General features: G+C 44.0%; 3 protein-coding genes across 5 annotated transcripts in view; 1 reads left to right on the top strand and 2 right to left on the bottom strand.

Annotated features, from left to right (window-relative positions):
• Positions 1-625: 625 nt before the first annotated feature.
• The window catches only part of LOC105688662, a 51,461-nt gene continuing 25,214 nt past the window's right edge, over positions 626-26,872 (top strand). Inside the window, exons 1-2 of the mRNA XM_012405169.3 lie at positions 626-1,441; positions 15,804-16,087. Of these exons, the coding sequence (XP_012260592.2) occupies positions 15,833-16,087 (255 nt within the window). The 5' untranslated portion in view covers positions 626-1,441; positions 15,804-15,832. The remainder of the gene's footprint in view (positions 1,442-15,803; positions 16,088-26,872) is intronic.
• Positions 1,275-18,304, bottom strand: LOC125501504. The gene is made up of 4 exons (XM_048657708.1): positions 18,155-18,304; positions 17,874-18,013; positions 1,746-1,806; positions 1,275-1,414 (listed from the first exon to the last, which is right to left on the bottom strand). The coding sequence occupies exons 1-4, from the start codon at positions 18,219-18,221 to the stop codon at positions 1,293-1,295; spliced, it is 390 nt and encodes a 129-aa protein (XP_048513665.1). The 5' UTR covers positions 18,222-18,304; the 3' UTR covers positions 1,275-1,292.
• On the bottom strand, positions 5,714-15,744 carry LOC105688559 (thyrotropin-releasing hormone receptor-like). Of its 3 annotated transcripts, none has more exons than XM_048657706.1 (4): positions 7,453-15,744; positions 6,494-7,385; positions 6,211-6,401; positions 5,714-6,113 (listed from the first exon to the last, which is right to left on the bottom strand). In XM_048657706.1, the coding sequence occupies exons 2-4, from the start codon at positions 7,173-7,175 to the stop codon at positions 6,039-6,041; spliced, it is 948 nt and encodes a 315-aa protein (XP_048513663.1). In that variant the 5' UTR covers positions 7,176-7,385; positions 7,453-15,744; the 3' UTR covers positions 5,714-6,038. The 3 variants fall into 3 exon arrangements, with proteins under 3 accessions (XP_048513663.1, XP_048513664.1, XP_012260409.2); XM_048657707.1 differs by having other exon boundaries at positions 6,494-7,713; positions 7,843-15,744; XM_012404986.2 differs by having other exon boundaries at positions 6,494-15,744.

Raw genomic sequence — 26,872 nt, 5'->3', positions numbered from 1 at the left:
CATCAAGGTGCAGGTAAATCATGAACCTGCCCCTGAGGATCTTCTACCTTTGGGTATCCTACGGTATCCTCGTGCAGCCCGCACCGCAAAATCTTTCGCTTGTTCACAATCGACCTGCAGCATCGCAATTTTATAATATCGCTGCAGCTGCAGCAGGTAGTAGTGCGATCACGAGGGAGAAGAGGATCCGTCCTGCGGTGTGTTCGTGTGCGATTCAGTTTTGTGAAAGCTTGCTCGCAAAAATTCTGGAAGGTTTTTTCGTATCGCGGCGCGTTAATCGAATGAAAAAATGAACAATGCGTCGTACCATTCGACGGACGATCGAATCGCGGGAATTTACATACGCGCCGGTAATTGAGGACAGTGAATTGATTCGATCTTCGTTTTTCACGGTACGCGTAGAAACGTGCGACCGATACTCAGTTTTGTTAGATCGTACTAATTGAGATGGGCGATTGGCTCAGGTGTGCGATTGTTATCGAGGTATTAGGGATGAGGTCGTGGGTCGGGGACAGAAGGTGATAAGGTTGAGAACCCACCTGACCCTGGCTAACCAATTGCGCAGCCTGAAGTAGCAGCCATCTTGAGCGGCTTCATGTTTGAGTCGCGTGGCGCCCATATGGACTTCAGTATCCGTAGACAGCCGGCTGACGAAGCATGAACGTTCTCAGCTACTCGCCGATGAACATTCTTTCGATTCAAAAAAGTGACGTTTCGAGGTCCGAGTAAACGCTCGCCAATATTTTCTCCACATTCAAATCGAACACCACCGCCTCTCGCTTTTCAATTATTTTTCGAACTTGGTGATGGCGATTTTTTGAATTCAATTGTTATCCTGGTTTAGGAACGAACAGTGAGAAATGTGACGGTAATTGTGACGAATAAACGGTGTGGATTTCAAATCCTGAAACATTATCTCTCCGGTAAAGAAAGTGCGAATAAAACAATCGAATCTGGGAAACCCTCGAACGCGTAAGTTCGAAAGGATTTGAAATTACCGCCAGGATTTTCCGACCCGCAACTAGTCTCAAAAGAATCCAAGAACACGATCGGTGCAAAAGGATCTTAAAATCCAACGACAGTGTGTGCAAATTTTCTATTTCACTTTTTCAAGTTACTGCAAAAATCCGTGGACCGTCGAAATTCGCCATTCTCCCCGAAATATTTTCGAAAAACCAGAAGGAAAATAATCGCCGACAGGATGTTCAGCGATCGTTTTCGGTGATCGGGCATTGGTTTGCACACATGCATCCAAGCAGATATGAGCTACCGATGAAAAACCGTAACACGTGCTACATCGTAGAAAAGACAGGAAAGTAAGGTGAGCCACGAACTTCGGAACATCGGGAGGAGATCGAGACGTTGTGGACGCGGTGGGTCTTCTTCACCAACGGTCTTCGTACGACTGGAGTTCCTTTGATCGAAAAAACAAAAATAAAAGGTGAGCAAAAGTCAGGTAGTTTGATTATCGCTGTTCATACTGTTGCGAAAATATCTCTGCAAAAATTACTCTCACGTACCAGGAAAAAATGAATATTCGCGGTTCGCTCCGCGGCATAATTTCCGTTTTACTTTTTCTACTTTGAACGTTCATTAGGAGAATTTTCGAGGACAATGGACGCTCGTACAGATGTGGAGATGTGTAATCATCGTGTATTGTAGAAGTAGAACCGGTTTGAAACTCAAATTATCAACTATGCAAGCAAGAACTGTATGTAACTAATCGCAGTTAAAGTAGGTTTTACCTTTACTTCCGTGCCGTATAGGAGCTTCCTGTCTAACTCCCAAACTCCCAACGACGTACACCTAGAACATAATACCCACATATACAGGGTGGTCCCCGCAGACCGGCAAAATAAAATCTCTAATGAAAACTGCTGGGAGGACGCGAGGAGATGTGAAAAATTCATCGTCCCATCGTTTCGCTAAAAATATGCTCAAATTCGCCGGACTTTGTTCAGGCGGTACCCACGTCTCTTATATCCACATCCCATAAAATTGCTGGTCTATGTTTTTTCTCGGCACACTCTGTACACGACGTGAAACGAGATAAGTTTTCTCTGGCTTCGTGTCTTGTCGGTATAAGTTCATAGCTTCGCTATTCGGTCTTCGTTTTTTTCCAAGACTCTTAATTCAGCAAACTCCAGCTCGGTTATTCTGGCTGCTGGCGAAACGTTAGAATAGTGTATATTAAATGTGTGATATTAAAAAAAGACGTTGAAAAACGACGGAAGCGAATGAGTTAGAGGCGCGACACTGACATTGACCATCGTCTTACGTAATTTCGTTAGAGGATTATTCGAAAAGTATATCCCCAGCATAAATATTGGTCTCAGAATTTTTTCTCGCGGCAATCTGCATATCTCGTATTGTCGAAATGAGAAATAAAAATTCTTCACCGCACCTTCTTCCCCCACCTCTCTGAAACAAGCTTATGAAAAAATTAAATCTGATTCGGACATCGAATGGGTGAAATATTTTATTTCACTAAAAATCTGATCGAGATCCAGAAATTGCGGTACGAGTGTACACTTTACGGCGGTACGGTTTCTACGGTGCGTATCGCGCGTTTGCGCTAATTCGAATTACGTTCTCTCACAATTGAATTAAATAATTGGAGGTTGTACACCAAGTTGAATGCCTTTGGGTAGTGACCGGAAATAACTTGACAACTGGCCGCAGCCTGCCGTATGCACGTCGCACTTGAGAACAAATTTCTATGTATCAAATTTCACTGCAGCTTTACCACGTAGCCGTAATTTTTTTCTATGCCTTTCACGGATCAGCGAAAGATCGAGATTTAAAAATAGACGAAATCTGACACCGGGTCAACCGAGTTTCACCCCACGTACACACGTACGCATCTATTGCAAGGACCTGAATGTGACAACTGCGACCAGCGTTCGATGCGACTCCGGGCCTTTTTGGCGATGGAAAATTTTATTTTTCACCTGTACGCTTTTCTTGATACCCAGAGGCTCGGATCCAACTCCGCTACGTCGGATCGTGGGTTTCACGTATCGTGAGGAACAATCGTGTGAAACTTGCACAACAACGTTAATGGGTTTCTGTATTCCCAAAACAGAAGAAATTCGAGACGAACTACGCGTTGCCTGTGCGGATAATGTTCATACATTTACGTTTATATTGACTAAGACAATCGGGCTCCCCCGTATGTGTAGGGAATTATCATTCCGTATTCATACACGACGTGGTACACACAATTGTTCGTTATCATTTCAAACAGTTTATACGCAGACCGCGACTAGGCTGCCTATACAATTGCGCTAAAAAATTATACATACGGTGAATCATGCACAGGTATATACATATATCTGTATGAACTGCATACGTTCGAATTACATCAGACTCGTTTATTATTTTTTTTGTTCTGCCAAAGGAAAATTAATGACTGGGTATCGCTTATTCGATTTCATTTTATCTTGTTTTTCACGTCATTCTGATTATTTTTTTTTTTTTTTTTTTGCATTTTGCATTCTGAAGGGATTTTATGTGGTCATCGGTGAAGAAGCTTATTATTACCGGGCAGCAGCAGCAGCGGCAGAAGTGAACAGTACGATACAATATAGGTGCGTAAAGCCGATTATAATCAGCGGTCCTCATCAGAAATACGCTCTATACCTCCCGAAGTATTAGGAGTCCTACATACGTGTAATAGCAGATCCATTAACCGAGCTTATCCTCCGAGCACACGTCGTTTTTTATTAAAACATATCGATCACCATTTACATAACACTGCGACTCGTCGTCGGTGGAATAATTAGGAATTCACGACGGTATTTCGTACAAATCTCTCACATAAATTCTGGAATACTGTAATTGTAGATCTCACGCGGGGTGGGTGGAAGAAATAAATTAAAAAAAAAAAACCGTTTCTATCCGAAGACGAAAAAAATTCGAATCCTCGGCCTTTTCGAAAATCCGATGATCGTCTACGTAATTCATTCGAATTTCGAAATCAGTGGTTTCTTTCTTTGGTTGTTCTCTCGGTCTATAGCGTACAGTGCAGCGCTGCAGTGCGAACTGCAGGTGGTGCACAATGGAATCAATTCTGTAATAGAATCGAAGTTCGATTTAGTCTTATCGGATGACTCAGCGATAACATTTATACCATGTAACGTATACGTACGAAGGAAACAATGTAGTGACGATGTCACTCGATACCCTCGAGATGACGATAGTAACCGTACGAGCAAATGAACATTACGCTTCTGCACGTGCTGAAATCCTTCGGGCCTTAGAAACGAAACTGTATAGGTAGGTACGTCGAATAAAGGACCCCGAATCGTGAAAGGATGCTGTTATCTAAATGAAAGGAATTCCATCGGATGTTATTTAACGTATGAAGCGAAAAAAAATTTCGTTAAAATAATTATGACGACTGGTTGATACGCCGGCGTGTGCGCGAAGTGTTAAAACTCTGCGTTATGTATCTGTTGGCAACGATAAGAACAAACCATATTATTCCACAGGCCTGCGCTCTACTTTCGAAGCAGGCTCCTGAGTCACGGTGTTATACGGAGTTCGTTCGACTGAGTCCGTGTCTCTCTCCTCTGTGTTTCAGACTCCCCCGCATCCATTTTTGATCCCAAGGTGTACGAGGTACGGTAAATTGCGTATACAGAGTGTACGAAAAAAAAAAACAAATCACTCACTCTCCATTTATTCTCAATATATTGTTCGACTTACGGTGTGCACACCGAACAACTACGACGAACTGCTGATGCCGAAGCAAAAATTCTGCGCTCTGATTAGCGGTAAAAAAAATGAAAGAAATAATCGTTCGTTGCCAACAAGGAAATATGCCATCGGTTGTTCAGAGTCGAATTATATCAGCAAAATGGATTTGAAATCAGAAAACTCGTATTCTTCCTGTTCCAGTCCATCCTCAGTTTGGCTCCTTTCTTTCCCACTATAGGAATTATTTCTGTTCCTGTTCAGATTGTAATATAGAGCGTACAACGCGAAATGTGGGCACGAAATAGGGGAAAGTTTATTGCCGAGGTTATTTTCCGCCAATTACATGATTACGATGCGATTAAGTAGGTATAGAGCGCCCGTTAATTCAACCTTCGAAATAATTAGGTATTCTCAGGCGTAGGTGTGATAGACGTACATGGGATTTACAACGGTGCGTAGAAATTAGCGTAAAACGACTGTACGTTAGCTAGTTGGTCATCGCGGCTAACGAGAATATATTCCAGCTATAACTGCACTTGAATTATTTCCTCGGGATATTAATAGACGTGCGCATCGTATAAACGCGTGCAGAATTTCATTGACGATGCTCGGCCCTGGTGTACGCGCGCCAGATGCACGACGACTCCGAACTCGATTCGGCTTCGATTAATTATTCATTCGAATATTTCACGCAGTTATCGCTCGTCGCGTATCTCGACTCGAATTTTTTACACTCGTCGGATGGCAGGAAAAAAAAAATGGAACTAGGATCGGACGACTTGGGGGCGAGAATTTGTACCGGAATCGTGGTGGAAAAAAATTTATGGCGAGGTCGGGCTGCCTGGACCTTGAAATTACAAAATAGAAGCGACACGAAGTTAACACCCCGAGGTGTACTCGTCTTACCCTTCGTGTACATGGGAGACCCTTTACGATGTCGCGGCGCGTGCGGATCTTTTGCTAAATAAATATCGGAGTCGGTGCGTTTGGATAATTAATACTCACACATTCGTATCGTTGGACATTTCTATTGTTCGAGGTCAAAGAAACGATTTAATTTTATTTCACGCCTTCCACTTGGCTAAATATCATCCGACTGCGTACTCCAATATCTCAGAACACCAATAACGCGGTCTGTTTGTCTTGGTCGCGTGAAAATAAAGGGTGTACTTTGTCGACCCCCAGGTTTTTTGCCACGTGTAATCTAAATCAAAATTTTACTCCGGTTGTCCTCGTTCCTCGGCAACGCACCCCCATCGGTAATCGCCCCATCCCGAGCACGTGGAAGGTGACGAAAAAATCCACGTCGAAGGTTCCGCCACGGATATTCCGTCTCCTCAAGGCGTTGACGAGCAAATACCGTCGACTTCGCGTCGCCCATTATCGGCGGCGCAAAAACTCCTCAGTGTATCCTGAAAATGGTCGGAGGGAAAAGGGCATTTTGAAAAAACGAAGCTCCGCGAATCGGGCGCGGAGTGTCGGACGTGTATAAATAATGCGTGAGTATACCTTGAACGCGGTGCGAAAATGCTTGGCTACGATGCCATAAAGTATCGGGTTAACCGCGGCAGATAATTCGACGATCAAGTAGCCTCCGTTGAGTACAGTTTGCGAACAGCATAACGTTGGAGCCATAAACCGTACCAAGGACACCATCCGATACGGAGCCATGCTGACATAGAACACCGCGGCGAGGGTCGCTGAAATGGGTTTTAACTCGCGTTACGATCTCCCTCCGTTCGTGAGACGTCATATTTTTAGGGGGAAAAACAAAAAAAGAAATCAAACTCACCGAAAACCTTGGAGTCGTCGCTCTCGGCTCCGCAGTTTCTGAAGTTGGACGTGTCTATCGACACCAGTACGACCAGAGTGGCGATGATAACCATGGGGAGAACTACGAACATCGCGGTGGACATGACGAGTATGAGATTTCTGGTACTCGGGACGAAATGAAGATTCAAATTGAGCTCCATGGCGGCGAACGTAGCCGCGAGTGACCAGATCACTAGGACGCTTTTAACGCCGTTCGAGAATTTGAATGTCCCGTAAGCCCCTGGCCGGGTGAGTCCCAACGCGACGTATCTTTCCAGCGAAAATATAACGATCGTAAGTATCGAGGCTTCGAGGGTCAAATAGGCCACGTAGTCTCTGTCGATATCCGGATAGAATTTAAACCATCGCTTGAGAACGACGAATAAAATTTCCGCCAACACCACCAAGTCCGAAATGATTATGCTCAGTACGTAACAACTGGGGGCGGTGTGGAGCGATTTTGTACCCGCGATGACCGACGCCACGATTACGTTCGTCAAAATTCCAATGAACGATATCACCAGGTGCACCACCGTCGCAGTGGCGTCCCGCGTCTCGTGTATACCCAAATAAACGCGATCCGCGCTTCTGTTCAATACCTCATCGTCCCCGAGGAATTTCACCTCCAGATAAACCTCCGGGTCCTTGCCGGGATACTGCATCGTCGGAGAGAAAAATTGATTGGGAAATCGTTCGATGGAATCGCGATGAAATTATATATCGGCACGGATTATCCCTGGTCGGTCGCTAACGTCCGCTCAGATGTAGTTTACTTCCGCCACCGATCACCATTCCGTTTACTCTGACGCCTGGCTTACGACCCATCGGCCAGGCTTGGAATGAGTTTTAATTAATTACATCGAACAGGTGACCTGCGCGTAATCAACAAAATTGCCGTGTAGTAGACGCGTGATGCGAGGATACGGTTGAGATACGTACCTACAATATGGCGGTGCTAGCAAAATTCATTACATTAAGTGCTGCACCTCCGGGAAACATGTATACGTGCGAACACCTCTCTTCTGACTAAAATTGTGCATCGCGAAAAGAGTGATGTAATCGGTGCCCCCGCGTCTCTCTCTTTTCTTTCTCTCTCTCCGTTTTAAATTTTCGAACTAATCGCGACACGCGTCGTGCGATTCGGTGCGAAAAAAAAAAATTCGCCCACTATCGCGTGTGGGAAGGAATTGTAATATTTATCTGTGGCGGAAATGAAAATTATTTCTGGCAGGAACAAGGAACACGGAGACGTTTATCGCTCGCGTAACTTTATCGAGTTTTTGAACTCGAGAGGAAATTCAAACGGATAAAAATTATACGTGTACGTACGCATAGACATAGGTATCGCCCTCGTATGTTAGCTGCAAGATGGAGAACCTGGAGCATTGCCGACTACATAAATCCGCATCTGAAAACGACGTTTCTTATACGAGGTGTCTGCTGCTCCGCGGTAAATTGCAACTGATTTTGAAATCTGCAAACGCTCACGGAGTTACGTATGAATAATGGAATATTTCACAACTCGCATCTCGCTTTCCGATTTGAATCATAATTCGATTGACAATTTTTGGATTTCAATTAATTTCTCTCAATTCCCACCATCGCCGATGGACAGATGACGCCCCACGTTGACAAAAACGGTGATCAAACACGGACGTATATCTATACCTGGAATTTTAAACGTGAGAAATAAAAATCGAGATCAGTTGGATCGACGCTTCGCGAGATGAAAAAAATGAACAAAACTAAAAGGATTAATACCCATCGGTAACGGGACATGTAAGCGATTTATTCATCAGCGATCGGTAGGTTTGAGCCTTCGCTCTCGCATTGGCACGTAAAACACACCCGGGTCGTACTTTTTGTTTTTTTTTTTTTACACCTACCGCCGGAGAATAAAATACATCGGCAGAATACGTGTGAATATTACGTGCAATACATCGAAGGGTGCAATGCGCCATTGGCAAATAGCCACGGGCAAAAGTATCGGTCAGATCTATAGCGTTCGTTGGATTTATTACGTAAGCTAAAAAAAAAAAGTAGAATCATAATAAATGATGTTCCTATATCTCTGTATATAGATTGTTATATAGACTCACAGACATAAGCCATTTTCTTGTGCACATAATACGATTACGAACGCGTGCGAAAGTCGGTCTACTCTACTTAATATCGTATACATCACGTGAGATACTTTATGCCTCAGATAATTAGCGACCGATTATTATCCATTAGAAACGGAGTGGGCCAATAAAATTATACGGCGAATCCGACTCCGTACTTTCGTCCGTATCGTTTGACGTCCTGCCAAACGGTTTTTAGCATTTTAAAAGTCCAGCTGCACGAGCTGCACAGATGCGCGCCCCCAGGACCTCCGACGTTATAGTTGTAGGGCAGCAACTTTGGCACCCTTTTTTATTTTTATCGTTCTTGTTTTTCATCTACTTATACTCCGTTCGCCTTATATCTACGTCTCGAGTATTTATTTTTTTTCTTTTTATTCGTAAAAGAACGATCATTTCCTTTTTCTCTTTTTACCTCTCCATTCGGGTTCTGGGCGCCGTTCGACGTACGTAAAACGGCCGCGTTCGAAGACTCTGGAAACGAAAATCGAGGCCCTCTTGTGTGTTCGGAACACAACAAGGATTCGGCCCCTGGGCAACGGACCGGTCCGTGGCCCGAGGCTCATTAAACGAAAAGAAGTCGGAGCCTCCGGAGCACACGAGGTGCGGGGGGCGTAGAGGCTGGGCGACGAAAAAAAGAACAGAAAACGAAGAGAGGGAGAATAAAAAGTAAAGATCGGGAGCAAGAGGAAGCCGAACCGCGTGCAGGGCGCTATTATCATCATCAACCGCGAAGTGTACGGCAGCCGTAAGACGCTCGGGGTTTCTTCGGCGAGCGAAATACCCTCGCGATGGAAAAGGATGAAAAAGATGAGGAGGCGAAGAGCGGCAACGGAGGCATTCCTCCGGTTCAAAAGGTGGCGAGAATTCGAGGATATCGCGTACCTCCGAACGTACGAAGTGTCTTCGAACCCCGTGCGTTCGACTATTAGGAAAGGAAAAAAAGCGGAGGGGCTGGGTCCGGGACTCTACGTGGTTCGGGAGGCCGTATAGTCGAGGTTTACTTTTACCGAGCGTACACCGTCGTATTAATGACATTCCATTCCATCATCATTTAGGTAACAAATTTGTTCCATCTCAGACTTTGGACAGCTCACAATTCTTCGCTCTACATTATTATACCGTAACTGCCTCGCGTTCGTATCGTACACTGTGACTCGCTGCGACGCGACTAATTTTTGTAATTAATTATCGTTTCTGTCGAAACGGCGTGCGACACTCGCGGAATGGGTTGGCCAATCCCTCCCGCTGACCCTTGTTGGCTCGCAAAATTTTTCACGTACGATTAGCTTCGCGTTAGGGCCTTGAATTTCCCATGTGTACGGCGAACCGTTGAAACGTAATCTCGAAATTGAAAAATTATGTTTTTAAATTTGGTCCGATTCAATTCTTGCCTTTTCGAGGCGGAACATCATCTGAGGTTTCATCAACGATTCGACAAACTTTTTCAAGTATTTATTCAAGTGAAGTTAGAAACGCCGTTACTCCGTGCGTGAAATTATGCAGCGAAAGGGTCGCTCCCTGTTCGCGATTCACCCTCGCTGTCGCATTATGTTTACTCCGCTTAATAATAGCGGTGTTAAAAATGTTTTATTTCCTTGAGTTTGAGACGCGTATAAATATAATACAGTCAAATTGCCCCGAAAGAATGTGGGTCGTTAGGCTGTAAAGGTATATTATAGTGAGGTGAAATAAATTACTGGAAAACGATTAGAAAGAAGCTAGCAGTTCCGATTATCGCTCTACTTCGTGCTGCCTGATAGCGAGAAAAAATTTATGACCTCCTCAAAAAAAAGAAAAAAACCGAGTGGAACGCGAGATGAGAAAAACCCCCGTGATTCTCGTAGTCCGGGAAGAAAATTTCTGTAAAAACAATCGAGTAAGAAAATCGAAGGTTCGTTCGAGTTAGCTCCTACGGAGTTTTGAATCGTACGATTATAGGGACTTCTCGGCGAATGGGATAGGCAGCTTCGTTTTTCTTTGTGGTACCAAAGAGAAGCGGAGAAATTCAATGCCTGACCAGTCCGACGGGATTATCGTCTTCGAACCACAAACGGCGCACGAGCCTCCCCGTGCAATGTTTCGCGAAAGAATTTTAGCTGAGCCGATCGCAAGGACATTTGATACCCCGGTAGATATACAGGCTGTACCCAACCTGCACCCGGGGCTGCACTTGAAGCTAATATACTTCAGATACAGAAGTTACCTTTATTACCTTTTATAAACATTTTTGGTTTGATCCTCATTCTTGGATAGCGATATAACTTTTGGTCGTCGAGGCTCGCCATTCTTATGAAGATACCAATCGATCCGGGCTCAGCCAATCCCTCGATAAAATCGATCCACTAATTGCGATTGCCATGGTAATTGAGCTGGCAGAAATAATCCTATTAGCAAGGGGGTAAAAACGGTGAAATCTCGCGGATTACTTGGCTCCGGTGCGCCTCATTGTCGGTCTCAGTTTTTGGGTCAATCGTTCCAACCGCACCGACTGGGTTTGTCAAATCTTGATCCGCTCTGCAGTCTTCGCAAACCGTTCGGTGTTTAGATTTGGTAATATTGTTTAGCGACGTCGTTCGGTGCGAATATCGTGGGGGGGGCCGATTTTGTCTGGGTACTAAAACCCATCCCCGTATAATACATCGGTTACTTTCGAATAAGGAATTCATTGGATATTGAACAGCGTGTTCGTGAGCTATTAATCTTTCAACGCGTGACGCATATGCGATGGGTTCAAAAGGGCTGCCCTTGGTGGCCGCAATTCCCTGCAGCGAGCCCAACCCTCGCTTAACCTGACAGGCTCTGCGGGCCCTGTGGATATTAAAAACTCGCTCTTCTGCGGAAAAAACTTTTTCCGTTTCTCATCTCCGCTGACCTGCGCACGAATTTTGAAAGAGCGTTCCCGGCGTTACGTCCGGATCTTTTTTTTTCCATCAATTCCACGATCGAGGCCAAGTTCAAGGGTCCGTAAATCACGATGACTCCGGCGAAGACAAGATAAGGCTATTTTTATATCACAAGTAAAGTCGGATCGTCGTCTACGAATTCAATGTACCTACAGATTTTTTTTTCCTCAGCACTTGACTCGTCTCGTTTTCGTTGGTTCGCCTTATCTTGAACTTTTTTTTGGTCTCGTTTCAATAATTTTTTCTCTCTCTAATTTTGACAACGAAACTGAAGTGTAATGATACAATAATGTTTGGCGATAAGCCGTGTAGACGGTTAAGTTTTTGCTTTCGAAGGATCGCGTCCTATATCCATCATCGTAGTTTAATCTTGTAGCTGACAATGAGCGAGTGGGTGTCAAGTATAAGATATACAGTTTGTGTGCTTTAAAACTTAAACCTGAAGGAGCTTATGAACTCGAAGCGTCTACCTCGGACGTGTATAGCTGGATTGAATACGAGCTTTGTTAAGCTCGATTCTCTTGAAAATTTTCTTAGTGAAAAAGCTTTTACCAACTTTATACCGAAATTTTAGAGTCGTGTTCGACTAAACGCTCGCAATGGGCTCCTCACAACGAGACAGTTAAATCTTTTGTTTCGTTTATGGCGTCGCTACAGATTCTCTTACGGCAAATAACTCTTTTTATGTAAAATTATTACCCAGCTGATGTGTATCATCGGTTTCTCTAACGAATCGGTAAAACATTTGGGAGGCCACTATGAAAATTGCAAGCTTTCAGAAACCAAACCTAACAAGATCTCTGAACCAGGAAAAAAATGAGCCAGTTTTTACCATCGAACTTTACATTACCGTAGCTGTTTCTATTGGTGTACTCGATGTACTGAGAAAAAAATTGCATCGGTAAAATGTACACGAACAGTGAACCATTCAGTAGTCACGCGGTGTGGCTTCTTCGCGCACGTATACGTAATGCAGAAAACCGTTCGTACGATTCTGTGTAACGCACTGCACAAGGCTCGATTGCAGGTGTATGTGTGGTTTTTATTGGACGTTGTGTAAATGACGTAGAAACATGTACACGTATCGGGGATAAACAATCAGTCGTTTGTGCCAGAGCAATCAAAGACGCGTGCTGTTGGCGTAGCTTGCAGATTCAGATTTTTGCCATCAAAATACATAAGAATGCAGAGTATTTGAAATGAGTCTGTCATCGATTTGAATTAACTTGAGATATCTTCGAAATTCATCTATTCCGATTCCCCAAATTTTCATGGATCAATTTTAAAAATCGATCACGAGTTTTTGGATTTTGACGTTACGTTGCAGCGACGTGCGAACACAGACGCGCGGTATAATAACACGAATACGTAGGCGTCGCGGCGCCTCGTTTCTTACCAGATGGCCCCGCAACCGTTTTCGAACATCCCAAACTACGTTCAGAAATAACATGCGAGAAACAAAGAATAAAAAGAGAAAGAAGAAATTAAATATAGAAAAAAATGTATGTGCGAATACTAAAACCGCTTCCTGTGTAATCTGCACACGCGGGAATAAATGGCGTCTGCCAAACCGAACGAAAATGTCTACACTATCATTTTTGAGTTAATGATTCGGCTAGCAAACCGTGCAGGAAATGTGCGGTACGATTAACCGCGCTCATTATCAGACTTATTCTGAAATAATTCGCAGCTCTAAAAAGTGTTACCACAACTTCTCAAACTCCGTTGGAGAAGACACCCCGTGTAACGTACGTACGTACGTAAAAGTTCGGTCACCGTATAGAAGAAGATATTGCTCGACGGGGGCGTCGTTGTAATTCCGTACGGCGAGCGAGCGTCGTGACTCTCGAACTTTGCCATGCCGAACACGTATGATGGTCGTCAAACGATGTATAGGAAAGTATACAGAAGGTTTAGAAGCCTCTGTCTTTCTATGGTCTTTATAAAACCTCCGGAGTCCCGCACTGTATTTTTTCATTAAAAAAGTTCACCGTCCACGTCGTCTGCGGCTGACACTCGACGATCCCTACGCCACGATTTCGTGATTGGGGTGTAGCCTCGGCGAATCGAGAAAAACAAAAAATCACTCGATTCAGTTTCATCGGCGCTCTGCATCGCAACGATTTCTCACTCATTAGTAAAATAATAATTGAAATTTCATAGCTCACCGTTTAAACGGAGACAATGGAATTTCCTACCACCATCTCACGGCGTTTGATATTTTTTTTCATGCTCGAATAATCCCAGGTCCGCGATTCACTTCAACGTGGTAAAGAATAAAATTTATCGAGATATAGTCTGCGTACAAAGAGTTTCAGTATCGCCAATTTATGTGATCGCAAAAAAAACTAGTATATCATTATTTTTAGTCATTACGTTTTGGTTGATTTCGATCTTTTTTAATTTTTTTTTTCTTCTCGAGCGAGCTCCGCTACCGCGATTACCGTTACCGTTTGCTTCAGATATCTGCAGTGCGTTGGGACCGTTGTAACGCCTATAAGAACAAATTACATAGAAATCATGATCAATTGGATGGAATTAATTGATATCTAATCGATCGAAACGATAATTGCGTAGACAATGAAACGAAACGTGGAAAAATAATTGAAAAATTTGCAACACGTGAAGCTAGGCGATTGCAAAATTAAGTATCCGGTGTACAAGTGTGAAATGACATTGGTAAAAATGAAAAAAAAAAAAGGAAACCGGTGCGATGGAAAAGATGACGTAGAACCAGAGCGAAGGGAGATCTCTCGCGGCCGGCTGCTCAGCTTGACCTGGAAAATAATTATTCAAGGCGAGGCTGCAGCGTCTGGAATGCGTTATCTTTTCTTCGATTTTGACATCATCCCTGACCTTTGCTTTGAAAAACTGTGCAACAGCCGCTAAGTTTTCATTCTAGTGCTTCGTCGGCGAGTGGAAATATCTGCTCGGTGAAGAATCGCTGCAATCGCGAGGCGTCCCGAAGAGGTGAACAAATTTTCGGATCGAAATCGGCAATGACAAGCCGATAACCGCGAACGATTCGTACTTAGCTAGGTGCACGCGAGTCGTACACACGTATTACACGTGTATTTCATTTATGCGCTACATAAATAATAATTATCGAATCGTGGATATATATGTAAATGTAAATACGTACGTTCGTGAGTCGTGTTTAGAAGCTTCGTACGAACGTGCCACGTGAATAAATCGCTCGAAGTATTTTTAGGTGCGGCCGTAACGTTTATACACTCGGTTTGTATAAAATAGTTACACACGCTCACACGTGTCCGACGGTGTGTAAGTTACACGTGTGCAACGCTCGCGGATGCTCGCGATTCATTGATGCTCGTACCGCCACTGCTACTGTTTCATATCGCGATGTGCGTGATTCAGCTGGGTGTGTGTGTCTGCGTGACACACGGTGTAAATGCACCATACACACACGTACACGTGGACATTTATATTCATGTGGAATGCCTGCCTTCGTCGCATGGTATTATTGTATAACGACCCGTGCAACTGCAGCATGTCAAACACCGAGCCAGATTTTCGGTCGTTAATCACGAATCTGCGGACGAGCCGACCCTGACCCTCGACTCCTTTTTATTTTCGTTCGTCAATTATTCGGAAAAGAGGATCGGTGTCGTCTAATTACCGCGACTCGAATCGACGGAGTTTTCGAAGCGATGGAGTTGGAAAGAAAAATTTCTGCTCACGTTGCCCGTTTCTTCGAGCAACAACGTGCAGATCCATCGGATATTTTTACGTTCGGTGTACCTCCACCTACGAGAACGGCAATTCTAAAAGCTTCGTTATTTTTACGAGGCATGGTTAGATGCGCCGAGCTCACACCAGGTACCCCATAAAAGTTTTACTTCTTCATGAGGTAATCGTCGTCTTTGCAGAGCCAATGCGGTAAATGAAGAAAAATTCTTTTCAGCGAAACGCGTTCGTACGTTGTGTAGTATTATATATAGCTTTCACCGAATTTTTAATTAGAGAAACTCCCGATTTCGGTATGAATGCAGCCGCGGTATAGGAAAGTCGCGGAATTCACACGATAAGGCAACCTCTCTTTCGTAAAGATCGGATCCCACGTATTTCGGTATAAGATTTTATTGTCTCGTTGTCGGTCGAACCTCATCTACACGGGTTCCCGCTGCAACGCGACAACTTTTACCACGCGTTAACGATCTCGAAAGAGATAGAAAAAAAAAAAGGAAAGATCCGTATGAAACGTAAAAAGTTTATGTTCTTTTTTTTTTTTTATTTGCAGATATGACGGCGACGTAGGAAACAGCGAGGATGGCGTCGGCTATGGGGTTACAGCAGCAAACTGTGCCTCAGCAAGAATCGGTAGTTTACAATGGCTACAGATCAACGATTCCGAACAAAAACCAGCATCTATTCGCAAAGCAGCCAGGCCTCGCACCCGACAGGCAACAGCTTCAAGGCGGTCAGCAGAACTCACCCGGTGACCACAACCAGAGTTTCACCACGACCAAAGGACTTCTCAACGAACCTGGGCAGAATAATTGCTTCCTCAACAGCGCCGTTCAGGTGAGAATCGATGAACAATTATTATTCCGATAGTTTCACGAGTCGGAGAAGAGTGAAAGAAAACCGTACGCCTGACGATCGGCAACTTGACCCGCGTTTGAGTAAAATATCGCCGTAGATCGCGATCCCATTAATTTACTACGTGCAAAGAAGTTGGACAAAAGGACCGATGAATTTCGTTTAAATTTTATTTCCATTCTCTTCGATCCTCGATGAAAAATTATCGACTTCGTATCACCGTCTATCTCGCAGGCTGCAATAGTTAACGGTTGGTCGAAATTAACATTAACGAGATAATGTATTTTACCGGACGATCGTTAATTTCGTATGATTTTTTCTTCCCCACTAATCTAAATTGGTAAAAATGGACGGGTGTACATTTTTATAATTTGAAAAGTTTCCGAGAGACGCTCGGTTATAGACAACGTATAGTTGAGGCGTGTATAAATATTCATGAGCTAGAGTGACGAGGCATGTCAAGGACCGGCTCTACCGCCACCCCCACTTCTGCCACCTTCGCCGCCTCCGTACGATCGAGAGGCTGCAGCCATCTCGTATTTGTAGCCTTGATTCAACGGCGTGAACAACCGACTGACTGAATAAATCTATAACGCACTGCCGAAATGCGTGATACGTGTCAACGTTGTGTTCGCATTATCTTAATTTCCAAGATCGATAAGATCGTGGCCGTTCGAACGATGTAATTATCGTAATGACCCACCACCACCTAAGAGCTGACTGGAGGAATGGAAATAAAAAAAATTCACTCTCCTTAGAAAAAAATCTGCATCCAATTAAGCTTCTTCTTTTCGCGACCGAAGCGACGAGATGTGGTAAGACGTTCGCCGAATCACGGGTTATTTTTGCCACTTTTTCCCGGTGAAAACCAAGGAGTTTAAGGATATTGCAAGCGTGAAAAAATGAACAAACGAATACGTTTCAGAGCGGTGCGGAGTACAATAGTTACGAGAGATTTTGGAGGGAGGGAGTAACATTCCGCGAGATGCTACCGACTTTTCATTCGATCTACGCGAGCGTCACGCGAAGCTCGCGGTATTACGTGTTACGTGATACGAGTGCTTCGAACCGAGGTATATAATACGAGTACGTAACCTCGCGGTTTCGAGGCACGAAATGGGAATAAAAAATGTACCCATAACCGATTCTTCGCATACCCGAAAACCATGCGGTCGCGTGAAATCTATGCGGTAACGTACATCGTCGAAATTTTAAGGATTTTAGAATGCGACGCACGTCTCGTACGGATGATTAGATACGAAGGTCGAATTAGAAGAGGGAGTTGACGAAGATTCCAGCCAGAAGGGCGTTGAAACCAGATTTTTTTATGGAGGGAAAAAATTTGTCCTCTCGCGAGGTGACGAGATCTCAATTTTTTTTTCATCGATTCCGTCCCTCCGCTTCACAATTCTTGATTCGTGAATTTCACAGTTGGGAACACGGAGGACAATATTTTCTACGAAACACGTCCGTGATAATAAATTGACGATTACGTTCGCGTATGTCGAAGGGTCGCGATGATTCGAATTTGGGAGAGGGTGCCCCGGGCCATCGCTGCCGCGCACTTTCGGAGAGAGTGAATTTTCGACGCGTACCCACGCGTTCCAAAACTGAATTTTCCAGCCAATTCTACACCCTTTGCACCTATACAAGTGACGCCCGCGTACCGATCCGTATGCATTCGGTATACGTACGTCTGTCAAAGTTCGGAGACCCTCGGGAGTTTCCAGAGTCGCAGGTTCAAGGCTTACCTTCGAGGTTTTCTTACCTTGTGCCGACGCGGCGACGCGTTCCCGAAGGTTGATACGTCGAGGCTTTGTTCTCCGGCCCTTTTATCGTTGGAATAACCACCGCGATGCACGGGGACTTCGAGGCGGTCCGGTGAATTATAACTTCGTCCACGGATAACTGAGAAACAAAGTTGTAGATTAAACCGGGAACGACGTATACACCCGAAATCCGCCGTCTCACCGACCGACTGAAATACATGAGCGGAAAAACCGTCATCCGATTTTATTGTCGGCCCAAGGCACGGGCTAATATGTTTACCTTTTGAAAATTGAGTACGTAATTTCATCTGCGCGGCACCGTCTGAAAAGTGGCGGAAAATATGCATATTATTCACGGAAGATGAGCGCGTTTCTAATTATCAGTAGGGTGGGTTGAATAAAAAAATTTTTTTTATCTTCTTAGCATGGGGGCAGAATTTGTACCTTATAAAAAAAGAAGATTTTTCAAATGTGGAAATAATTTTTTACCTGATATTTTGAGGCAGCCCACTCGTTTTTTGAATAAATAATTAATCGAGTGGGGTACTATTCGAATTTCTCAGTCTTCGAAGGAGCCCAAGCTTTACTGAAGTCAGCGTAGCCAGCAGCGCAGCGCTTTGTTGTGAGACGTCACCTTGGGGGCTGAGCAGAGGTGACGCCCCACAACAAACCGCGTGCCCCTGGCTACCTGACTCCAGCTAAGCTCGGGCTGGATTCCCCTGTTCTCGTAGACCGAAAAATTCGAATATTTCAACCCATGCATGAATTGCGACGAGTCAAAGTGGGTCTACGACTGAAACCGATCGATATGTATTAATTTTTCTGCTCCCAACAGCGAATAATTGATGATTACTCGATCGATTTTTGAGCAAAAAATAAATCATTGTTTTAATTGGGTTTAATATGCTTTTCTGCCGTATTTTGACCTCAGGAATCCAAATCTGAAAGAAAAATTGATCTATCTCTAAAATTGACCGAGTTATCGCCAATTTTCAGCTTTTTGGGGTCAAAAATAAAAAATTGATTTTTTAGTCTATCTTGATGTAATTTGAGCTCAGGAATCCGAATCCGAAAGAAGAATTGATCTATCTGCAAAAATGACCGAGTTATCCTCATTTTTATGCGATTTTTGGTACAAATTCGAGGATATCTCGAAGGGAAAAAATCGTAGCTCAATTTGGACAACGGATTCGTGTTCCTGAGGTCAAAATACATGAGAAAAGTGCCATACGATCGATTTTAAAAAATAAAAAAATTTTGGCCAAAATTTGAAAAAATCGTAAGGGGTACCCCTTGGAAAAATCTCAAATTTTGGCCAAAAATTTTTATTTTTAAAAATTGATCGTATGGCACTTTTCTTATGTATTTTGACCCCAGGAACACGAATCCGTTGTCCAAATTGAGCTACGATTTTTTCCTTTCGAGATATCCGCAAATTTGTACCAAAAATCGCATAAAAATGGGGATAACTCGATAAATTTCATAGATAGATCAATTTTTCTTTCAGATTCGGATTTCTGAGCTCAAATTACATTAAGATAGACTTTAAAATCAATTTTTTATTTTTGACCCCGAAAAGCTGAAAATTGGCGATAACTCGGTCAATTTTAGAGATAGATCAATTTTTCTCCCAGATTCGGATTCCTGAGGTCAAAATACGTCAGAAAAGCATATTAAACCCAATTAAAACAATGATTTATTTTTTGCTCAAAAATCAAATTTTTTTTTGGTTCTTCAAGAGTAATCTCACGTATAATCAGCTCAGGAATTCAAATGTGAAAGCCAAAATCTCATGCAATCGATCGAGTAATCATTAGGTGGAAAAATTTTCTTACAACTCATCCTAGATTATCATGCTAAAATTCTTCGCGTTTAGAAAAAAAAAAACATGCATTTCTAGACGATGAAATGAGATTAAAAATCGATGAAATTTTCGGTAAACCAAGCCAAGTTCACAAGTGTTGAATAAAATAACGTGCGTCGATGACTCACTGGGTGGATTTTCACCAGTTGCGTTACAAGAGAACCAGCAGCAGACGTTAGAAGGGACTCCGGACGCCCCTGTAACACCTGCTGGTCTGCTCGCGTCGTTTTTGAAGCGAGAGTATACCTATATAAATATTCACGTACACGGTGCATCTATGCCTATGTTCTCGGCTTTGCGTCTACCACAAATGTACAGTAAAAATAAGGCGTACCGGTTAAACTCTCACTGTGTATCACAGTGCGCGCACACCGCTGGGGGATAAAAAAAAACCGCTAAACTTCCGGAAGTTATATTCTAGCCCGGTTGTATCGTATAAAGACTTGGGTATGTGTGTGTAATACGATCAGTGTCATGTATCTGCACTTGAACCGATCAAGCCTCCCCCACAATTAGCTCTTCATTCTTAATTCTTTGAGCGTCTTTGTCGCCGCTACCGGTACAATGGTTTCGAAATACACCATATCACCTCAGCAGTCTACTCGAACAGGAACCCGCGCACTTGACATACAGTTGGAACACCTTGTTAAGAAATAAAAAATTAAGTTTTGTGTATCCGCCGTTACGCGTCGACATGATGTTCTTTCAAAGTTTTGGCTAACTTTGTTCCTTAAAAAAAAAAAAGTCGTTTTCAATTATTGCAAAATCCGGAGGACTTTTTTTTCAGCGGTGTTACCGCGTCGTAGGTATCATTCCCTCATCGTCTCACCGTTCTTCCTCCGTTCCTTTTTTTCCCCTCTCATTTTTGATCACCTGTCCAAATCGAGACGAAAGCTTAGACACGACACGACGTATCGCCCGGTAAGGATGCGACCCGCGGCAGGTGGGATGGTCGTCTGACATAAGAGGCGAAATAAGGACAGCAGGTTTCATCCGCTGTCGGAGGCTCCCGCACGTGAGTTGATGACCCGATGCATTTTCGCTTTGATTTGGTCTGCTTCGTTCGGTTCGGTTTCCCTTTTGGTAAAACCGTCGCCAACGGTCTTGCCCGTCTACTTTGGTCCCGGAATCACGGGCCAGCGAACGATGACATCACTCACCTCTTTCGTCGTCGTTGTACTCGCTTTACTCGTTCCAACTTTGTCACGGTAATTCGGACCGGATTTCTCGCAACGTTTCTACGCCGCGGAGAAGCTAGCTCGCCCCGTTCACGAGTACCGCGTAAAAATCGTGTGTGCGCGCTGCGGGTTAGTTAGTTAGACCGCAAAATTATATACGGACATAACGCGAATAACCGGAAGTTATACGAGTCACGACAGCGGGAAAAAGGGAAACCGGAAGCGATCGTTGGACACTCGCCTACGTAAAAGGGAGTAATTTTCGATTTGGAATTTCTGCGCAGCGTTGTCTGTGGGTTTTTTATTTTTTTATTTTTTTCTCGTCTTTTTATCTCCATGGTTTGTGTGTTTCACATTAGTAAACGCGCGTGATCGAGATGCTCCAGATGTTGGGATATCCGGGATTCTTGCCAACCGCAACCTGCGATAGAAACGACGATGCGATGTATATGGGAAAAAAAACTTGTATACCGAGACTGCCAGCAGCACGCGCCAGCCAACTTGATGCGGCCTACGGATCTTCCGTTGGCAAAAAACCCGACGCAAAAAGTGAAGGAGAAAAAATTCCAAACATAAATTCATCTCTGCTCGGAAACTCCGAAGATCGCGCTCGACGTTACCGCCGACCATTTGTCCCAGAAAATCCCTTTGCATCGCGCTTATCCTTCCGTTCCTGCTACTCATCGCACAACGATTACCACTGCAGGGCAGCTGGTCATCGGAATAAACGCAGCACGTGCTCCTCCGGGCTAAATTTTCCATTGTTCCTTTCACAGCAATTTCTTGAGTCGCGCAACCACTCCGCAGCCCTTTGGGGTTCAACTTTGTATCAGGTGCGGAGCATTACAACGGCAGGTGAAGAGGATAGGCCGCCGGTTAAACGAGGACCATTACAGTCGTGCGATTCGGATTCGGAAAGTGAAAATTGTTCGACGTTCATCCCCCAATTTTCGACGGGATCGATGACGAAATGTATGGAAAATTGACGAACCGCGATGAAATCACCGCAGCCGATTCACCGAGAGGTTTTTTCGTTTTCGCCCTACCTCCCCCGATCGTGAAAAACGCGACCCGCGTAAAACTTCGGCGGAGCCTTCGCAATTCACTCGGCTGAACAAATGTTATCCCGCGGGCACCTGGAGTCGGGTTTAATTATATTCGGGATATTCATCGTACAGCTTCTTTCTATTCATAAGGTATACTCCGTATAACAACGAGGGTTAGAATAAATTCGTTCGGTGAAGCCCGAGCGTTCCCTTAGCCTCCCTTATTACTCGCTTTATGCGGACATTAAATTAGAATTGTTTATGAGGCTTAATTTTTGGTTCCATCTTTCAGCCGATATCCGATACCCAGCTCCGTTCGCTTCGTGGTTAAATCGTTGGTGTAGAAAGTGAGTTTTAAGCTCCGGTAGGCACGCATCCGAATTAAAAAAAACTGCTCATTCGAGTCTCGAGCGATCGTCTAGTAAAGGGAAGCGGGAATCGTAACGAAAAGAGAAAAAAACCCGCCGACCGATTGCAGAAGCAGCATCAATTCCAGCACGGTGGAAGTCCTTAGTCCAGTTCCCCTTTTACGGCAGATCTCGTTAATTGTTGTGAATTAGGAAAAGAGAAAAAAAAAAAAGCGCACACGGCGTCGAGCCGCCTGGTACACTAATTATGGTTAGTTGGGTCTGTAGGTAGCACGGCGTGGAGTTGAACGTGGGTGATGTCGGAATAAAATTGGTTTAATTCGTATCCCATAGTCGTCCCTTTTCCTTCCATCCAAAGTAAGGTAATCGCGGAGCGGTAGGAAAGAGCTCGCCGAGGATACCAGTAAACTCCCACCATTGTATAATTTCGCTCCAAGATTTCCCACGTAGTGTTGAGACTCGGAACGGACACGTAGTAATATTTCTACGTACGTGTGCACCTCGGTCTACATGTTCATGACCCGCACCAACACCTTCCTAAGCGATAAATACGCTTCCGACTTTTCTGGTCTCTGAACCACGCTGCGGAATGAACCTTGAACCGAGCTATGACCGGAGTTTAGTGGGCGGTAATGGCTGGAGCGGAACCACAAACTGTAACAAAGGTGGATACCCGCGAACCGATCTTTTCACGCGGGGGTGAAGAAAAAAAAAAGACCCTTGCCTCGCTTCGATTCGTTCTGGTTTCGGCCGGTGCGACGAGGATTTCGGAAATCGCGATCGTCTCTGAAATTTCGCACTCACTAATTTCTGATCCACTGGGTGTCGCACCGATACAAATGATTTTTCATCGAGACCTAGGCGTCGTGCGTTCGAGCTCGCAAAATCGGCGAGCATGCAGATCTAAGTAGAGAGGAATTTGAAAAGCGTCTGGAAAAGCCACAATCGAATAAATTGAAATGCAGGTATGAGAGTGCAGGTCTCGTAAAAACGTGAGTAATAGAAGTGCATTGTTGATAATTGTTTCGTCGTGTGTATGGAAGCCTGATGAATTGAAGATATAATTAAAAGATAAAAAATATGCAAACTAAAAAGAGGGGAAGGAAGGAGCCGTTTCAGACGGCGATGGTAAAAGGAACAGAGTACGCAGTAGTAGGTGGTACTGGTACTGCAGTACGGTGCGGTATAATCTGGTGTGGGAAAATGCCGCGAAGCGGATCGAGACCTTCTTGTGTTATACGCGTATTGCGTACATTGATAGAGGTACAAGTTGGTGCGACTAGACCGTGAATGGTGGTTGTAACTTCTGGATGTTGGGATAACTATAACTAGCGCACACACGCACACGCACACACACGCGCGCGCGTAGTTTTAACTAATTATAGTAACCGACTAATTGTAAGATCCACATCGAACACGCGGAACTTTTTTTTTTTTTCTTCTCTCCTCTCCCTCTCTGATCCGAATCACACTGGATATTATGGTCTATTTATTTGCGACAAAATATGCAGACGCTTATAATGAAAAGATAATTGTGAGATACGTTGATAACACCGTTGAAAGAAAAGAGACGGGATCCCATTTGACTTTCGCTCGAAGAGATCGCTTCCCATTACCTCGGACAATGAGAGTAAAATAAATGATCGTTGCGATTCGGTTGTTCGCCTGACGTCGTCTCGATCGAAGGATTTCATTTTCCGATCGACGATGTGCCTACTTCTGTTCTCTTTTTTTTTTTAACGACGCTTCGGAATATCAGCGGCTGCAATTCAACCTCCGTGCGCGTTGCATCTGTAATTCTGAAATCCAACTCTGACGATGAACGCATCGTCGATTCCTCCACGATGCATCAATCTTCGCGAGGATTCTTCTCTTCTGAGATCGCGTCGACGGTCGATCGGTCGTATCGGAGCATAACCGTCTGCGCTGTAAAATCCCACTGATCTCACATTATAACTTATACCCTCGATGCCGCTCCACCGGATTTATTATAGGTGTAGGTAATTCTGCAGGCATAGCGAAATTTAAGACTGCCTCGAGATCACTCGGATGAAACGACCGCTGAATGCAACCGAAGATGAACCGACTGCTGCGGTGACGCATGAGAGATCGCTAAAAGATAGACGAGTGGGTATCGCTAAACGCGAATGCGAAAAATTGTTCCAATAGTCGGCGATCTAGAACAGCCGAATGCGAATGAGACCAGCGACAGTAAAACTTGGAGTGATTTTTTCTTCTATTTTTGCCAACAACAAGTCCAGATCGCGTCACGTACCTGTACGCGATGGATGGAGAAAGTGATTGATTAGCGGAATGATCATCTAAGTCAACACTAACGTAACATAGTCGCGAGTAAAAAAGCTCAATTTTTTGTTTCATCAGGAAATCGGAGTAAATTCTACGTGCGATGAGAATTCGAGACGAATTCTTATCGACACCGAAGAAGAGGGAAAGTGATCGAAAGCTGGGTCAAACTACTGCCAAAAAGTGCTTGAAAAAAGTCGTAGCTATAGATCTCAACGAGTAGCTGCCCCGCAGAAATTTTCAAAGTCCTCGTATGATTTGAGCGCACGGGAAAATAGTAGAAGGAAAAAAATGAGGTTTTTTTAACCCATCGATTACCGCAGTATTGCATCGGCAGTGCTAGAAATTCGAACAGAGTAGCTGAGCCTCTTACCAGATTAAGTTACAGGAGGTTTAACAGAGAACGTTCTCTGCGCTACCGACCGTCAGTTGAATACCTCTTTTTGTCCTCGAGGTACCCGAAAGCACTTTTTCCACGCTCGATGTGCTCGGCAAAATTAAATGAACAAGAGTAATAAAAAATTTCAAGTGGCCACTTTTAACCGTCTCCGTACTTCGAGCAATTCGCAGCGAGACCGATGATTCTTTTATCCACTCGTTTCGTGATTTGTAAGATAATCAACATCACATTATATCACATAGTTACGTTTGTTCCTCTATCGGTTTTTCTTCTCTTTCAAATTTCTATTCTCGGGCATTCGTTTTGAGGAAATTAGGCTCGAACGGAGTACGATCCGGAGTAATAATGACCCCTCCGGTTCTTTTCTGCGCCACCTCCGCAAGGATACGCTCTTTGCGTTGCGTGGGAGCTGGCGCCTCTCAGGGTATATATTTTATGCACATACAGATAATGTGGGTACATATATATATATGTATATATACTTATATTCCATCCCGCAGGAGTCAGCAGAAGCTGATACTCCGTTCACACCTTCGTACATTAACTAAACCGTAAACGATATTATCTAGAAGTAAATGCGTATATGTGCGTGTCGTTGCCAAGACGTGTGCGTATGTTATACTTGTGTTTTTGCTCATATCAATTAACTCGACATTATATTTAATCTTATGTACGAACCTCGTATACCATTAGACCTATAGGTATACTGTAACTAGGGACAACAACTCTATCTATCATATATATAATCTGGTCTAATTACACGCACGAATTATTCGCGAAGAGGTGTATTCGCACTTCCAGTTTATGCGCTTTATGAAATTGCGTACACGATTTCGTACTTTTTTTTGGATTTGCATTATTTATTTTTACATCTCGGGCTCACGTTATCAAATAAATTAGTTTTACTCATTCGTTTTCTTCTTATTCAATTTTTTTTGATCGATGAGAATTGAATCTTCAAAAAAAAATATAAAATATGCAGAGCTTTTCCAAAAGCTCGAAGTAATAACGTTGTCTTTTCATTGTTTGCAAAGCCGATTTTTTTTCGTGACATATAATGTGCACTGCAGAAAATGACAGTGAAGACAGGATATATCCGAGGGATCGTGGAAACAATGGCGAAAATAGTAGTAAAGTGGTGGCGTTGTCTGAAACCGTATTAAATATAGATTTTCAAGAAGATAGGAAAAAAGGCAACGAGAGGTAAGAAAGTCCTGCGCACTTTGCACGGAATAATCTCTGTCCCGGAAGAGCTTCGCCTTCGTCTGGATCCCCGATATCGTATCAGGCAAATGGAGAAAAATTGAGCGAAGAAAATCATCCAGTGTTAGCCCTGGTCGGATTGACACGAAACGCCCCGTGTATGTACAGTACACGTGAGTATTGTACGCGATGATACTTCACTCGGGTTGAACCATGACACGAGGTCTCGCCAAATCGTTCTCACGTGGTTTACAAACCGTGACCATCCCGTAGGTAGTACAGGTGCGCTAGTCCGCTGTACGGGTGGTAGTAATAGTAATTGAAGTAGTGGTGGTGGTAGCAGTAGTAGTTTTAACGTGGGTGGAAGCGAGGGGTGATTACCGGAAGTCGCCGCCGGAACCTCGTCTTTCCGATGGTCTACTGCGGGGTCAGAGCTTGCGTAATTGTTTCGAGCCAACAGCCGCAGGTGCACCGTCTAGGAAGGATGTACGTACGTCTCTCGGAATCAAGAAACGATCATTAAAAACCCCGAATTTCAACGTTCGAACTGACCAGAATATCATTGCGCATACCGGATGAATTTTTTCGCCCGGCGAATCGAAGGCTGCGAGGCGAACGTGAGGGTATTCTATATT

The sequence above is a fragment of the Athalia rosae genome, chromosome 6 (genome assembly GCF_917208135.1).
Source record: "Athalia rosae chromosome 6, iyAthRosa1.1, whole genome shotgun sequence".
NCBI lineage: Eukaryota > Metazoa > Arthropoda > Insecta > Hymenoptera > Athaliidae > Athalia > Athalia rosae.
This window is presented reverse-complemented; position numbering and strand designations above follow the sequence as displayed.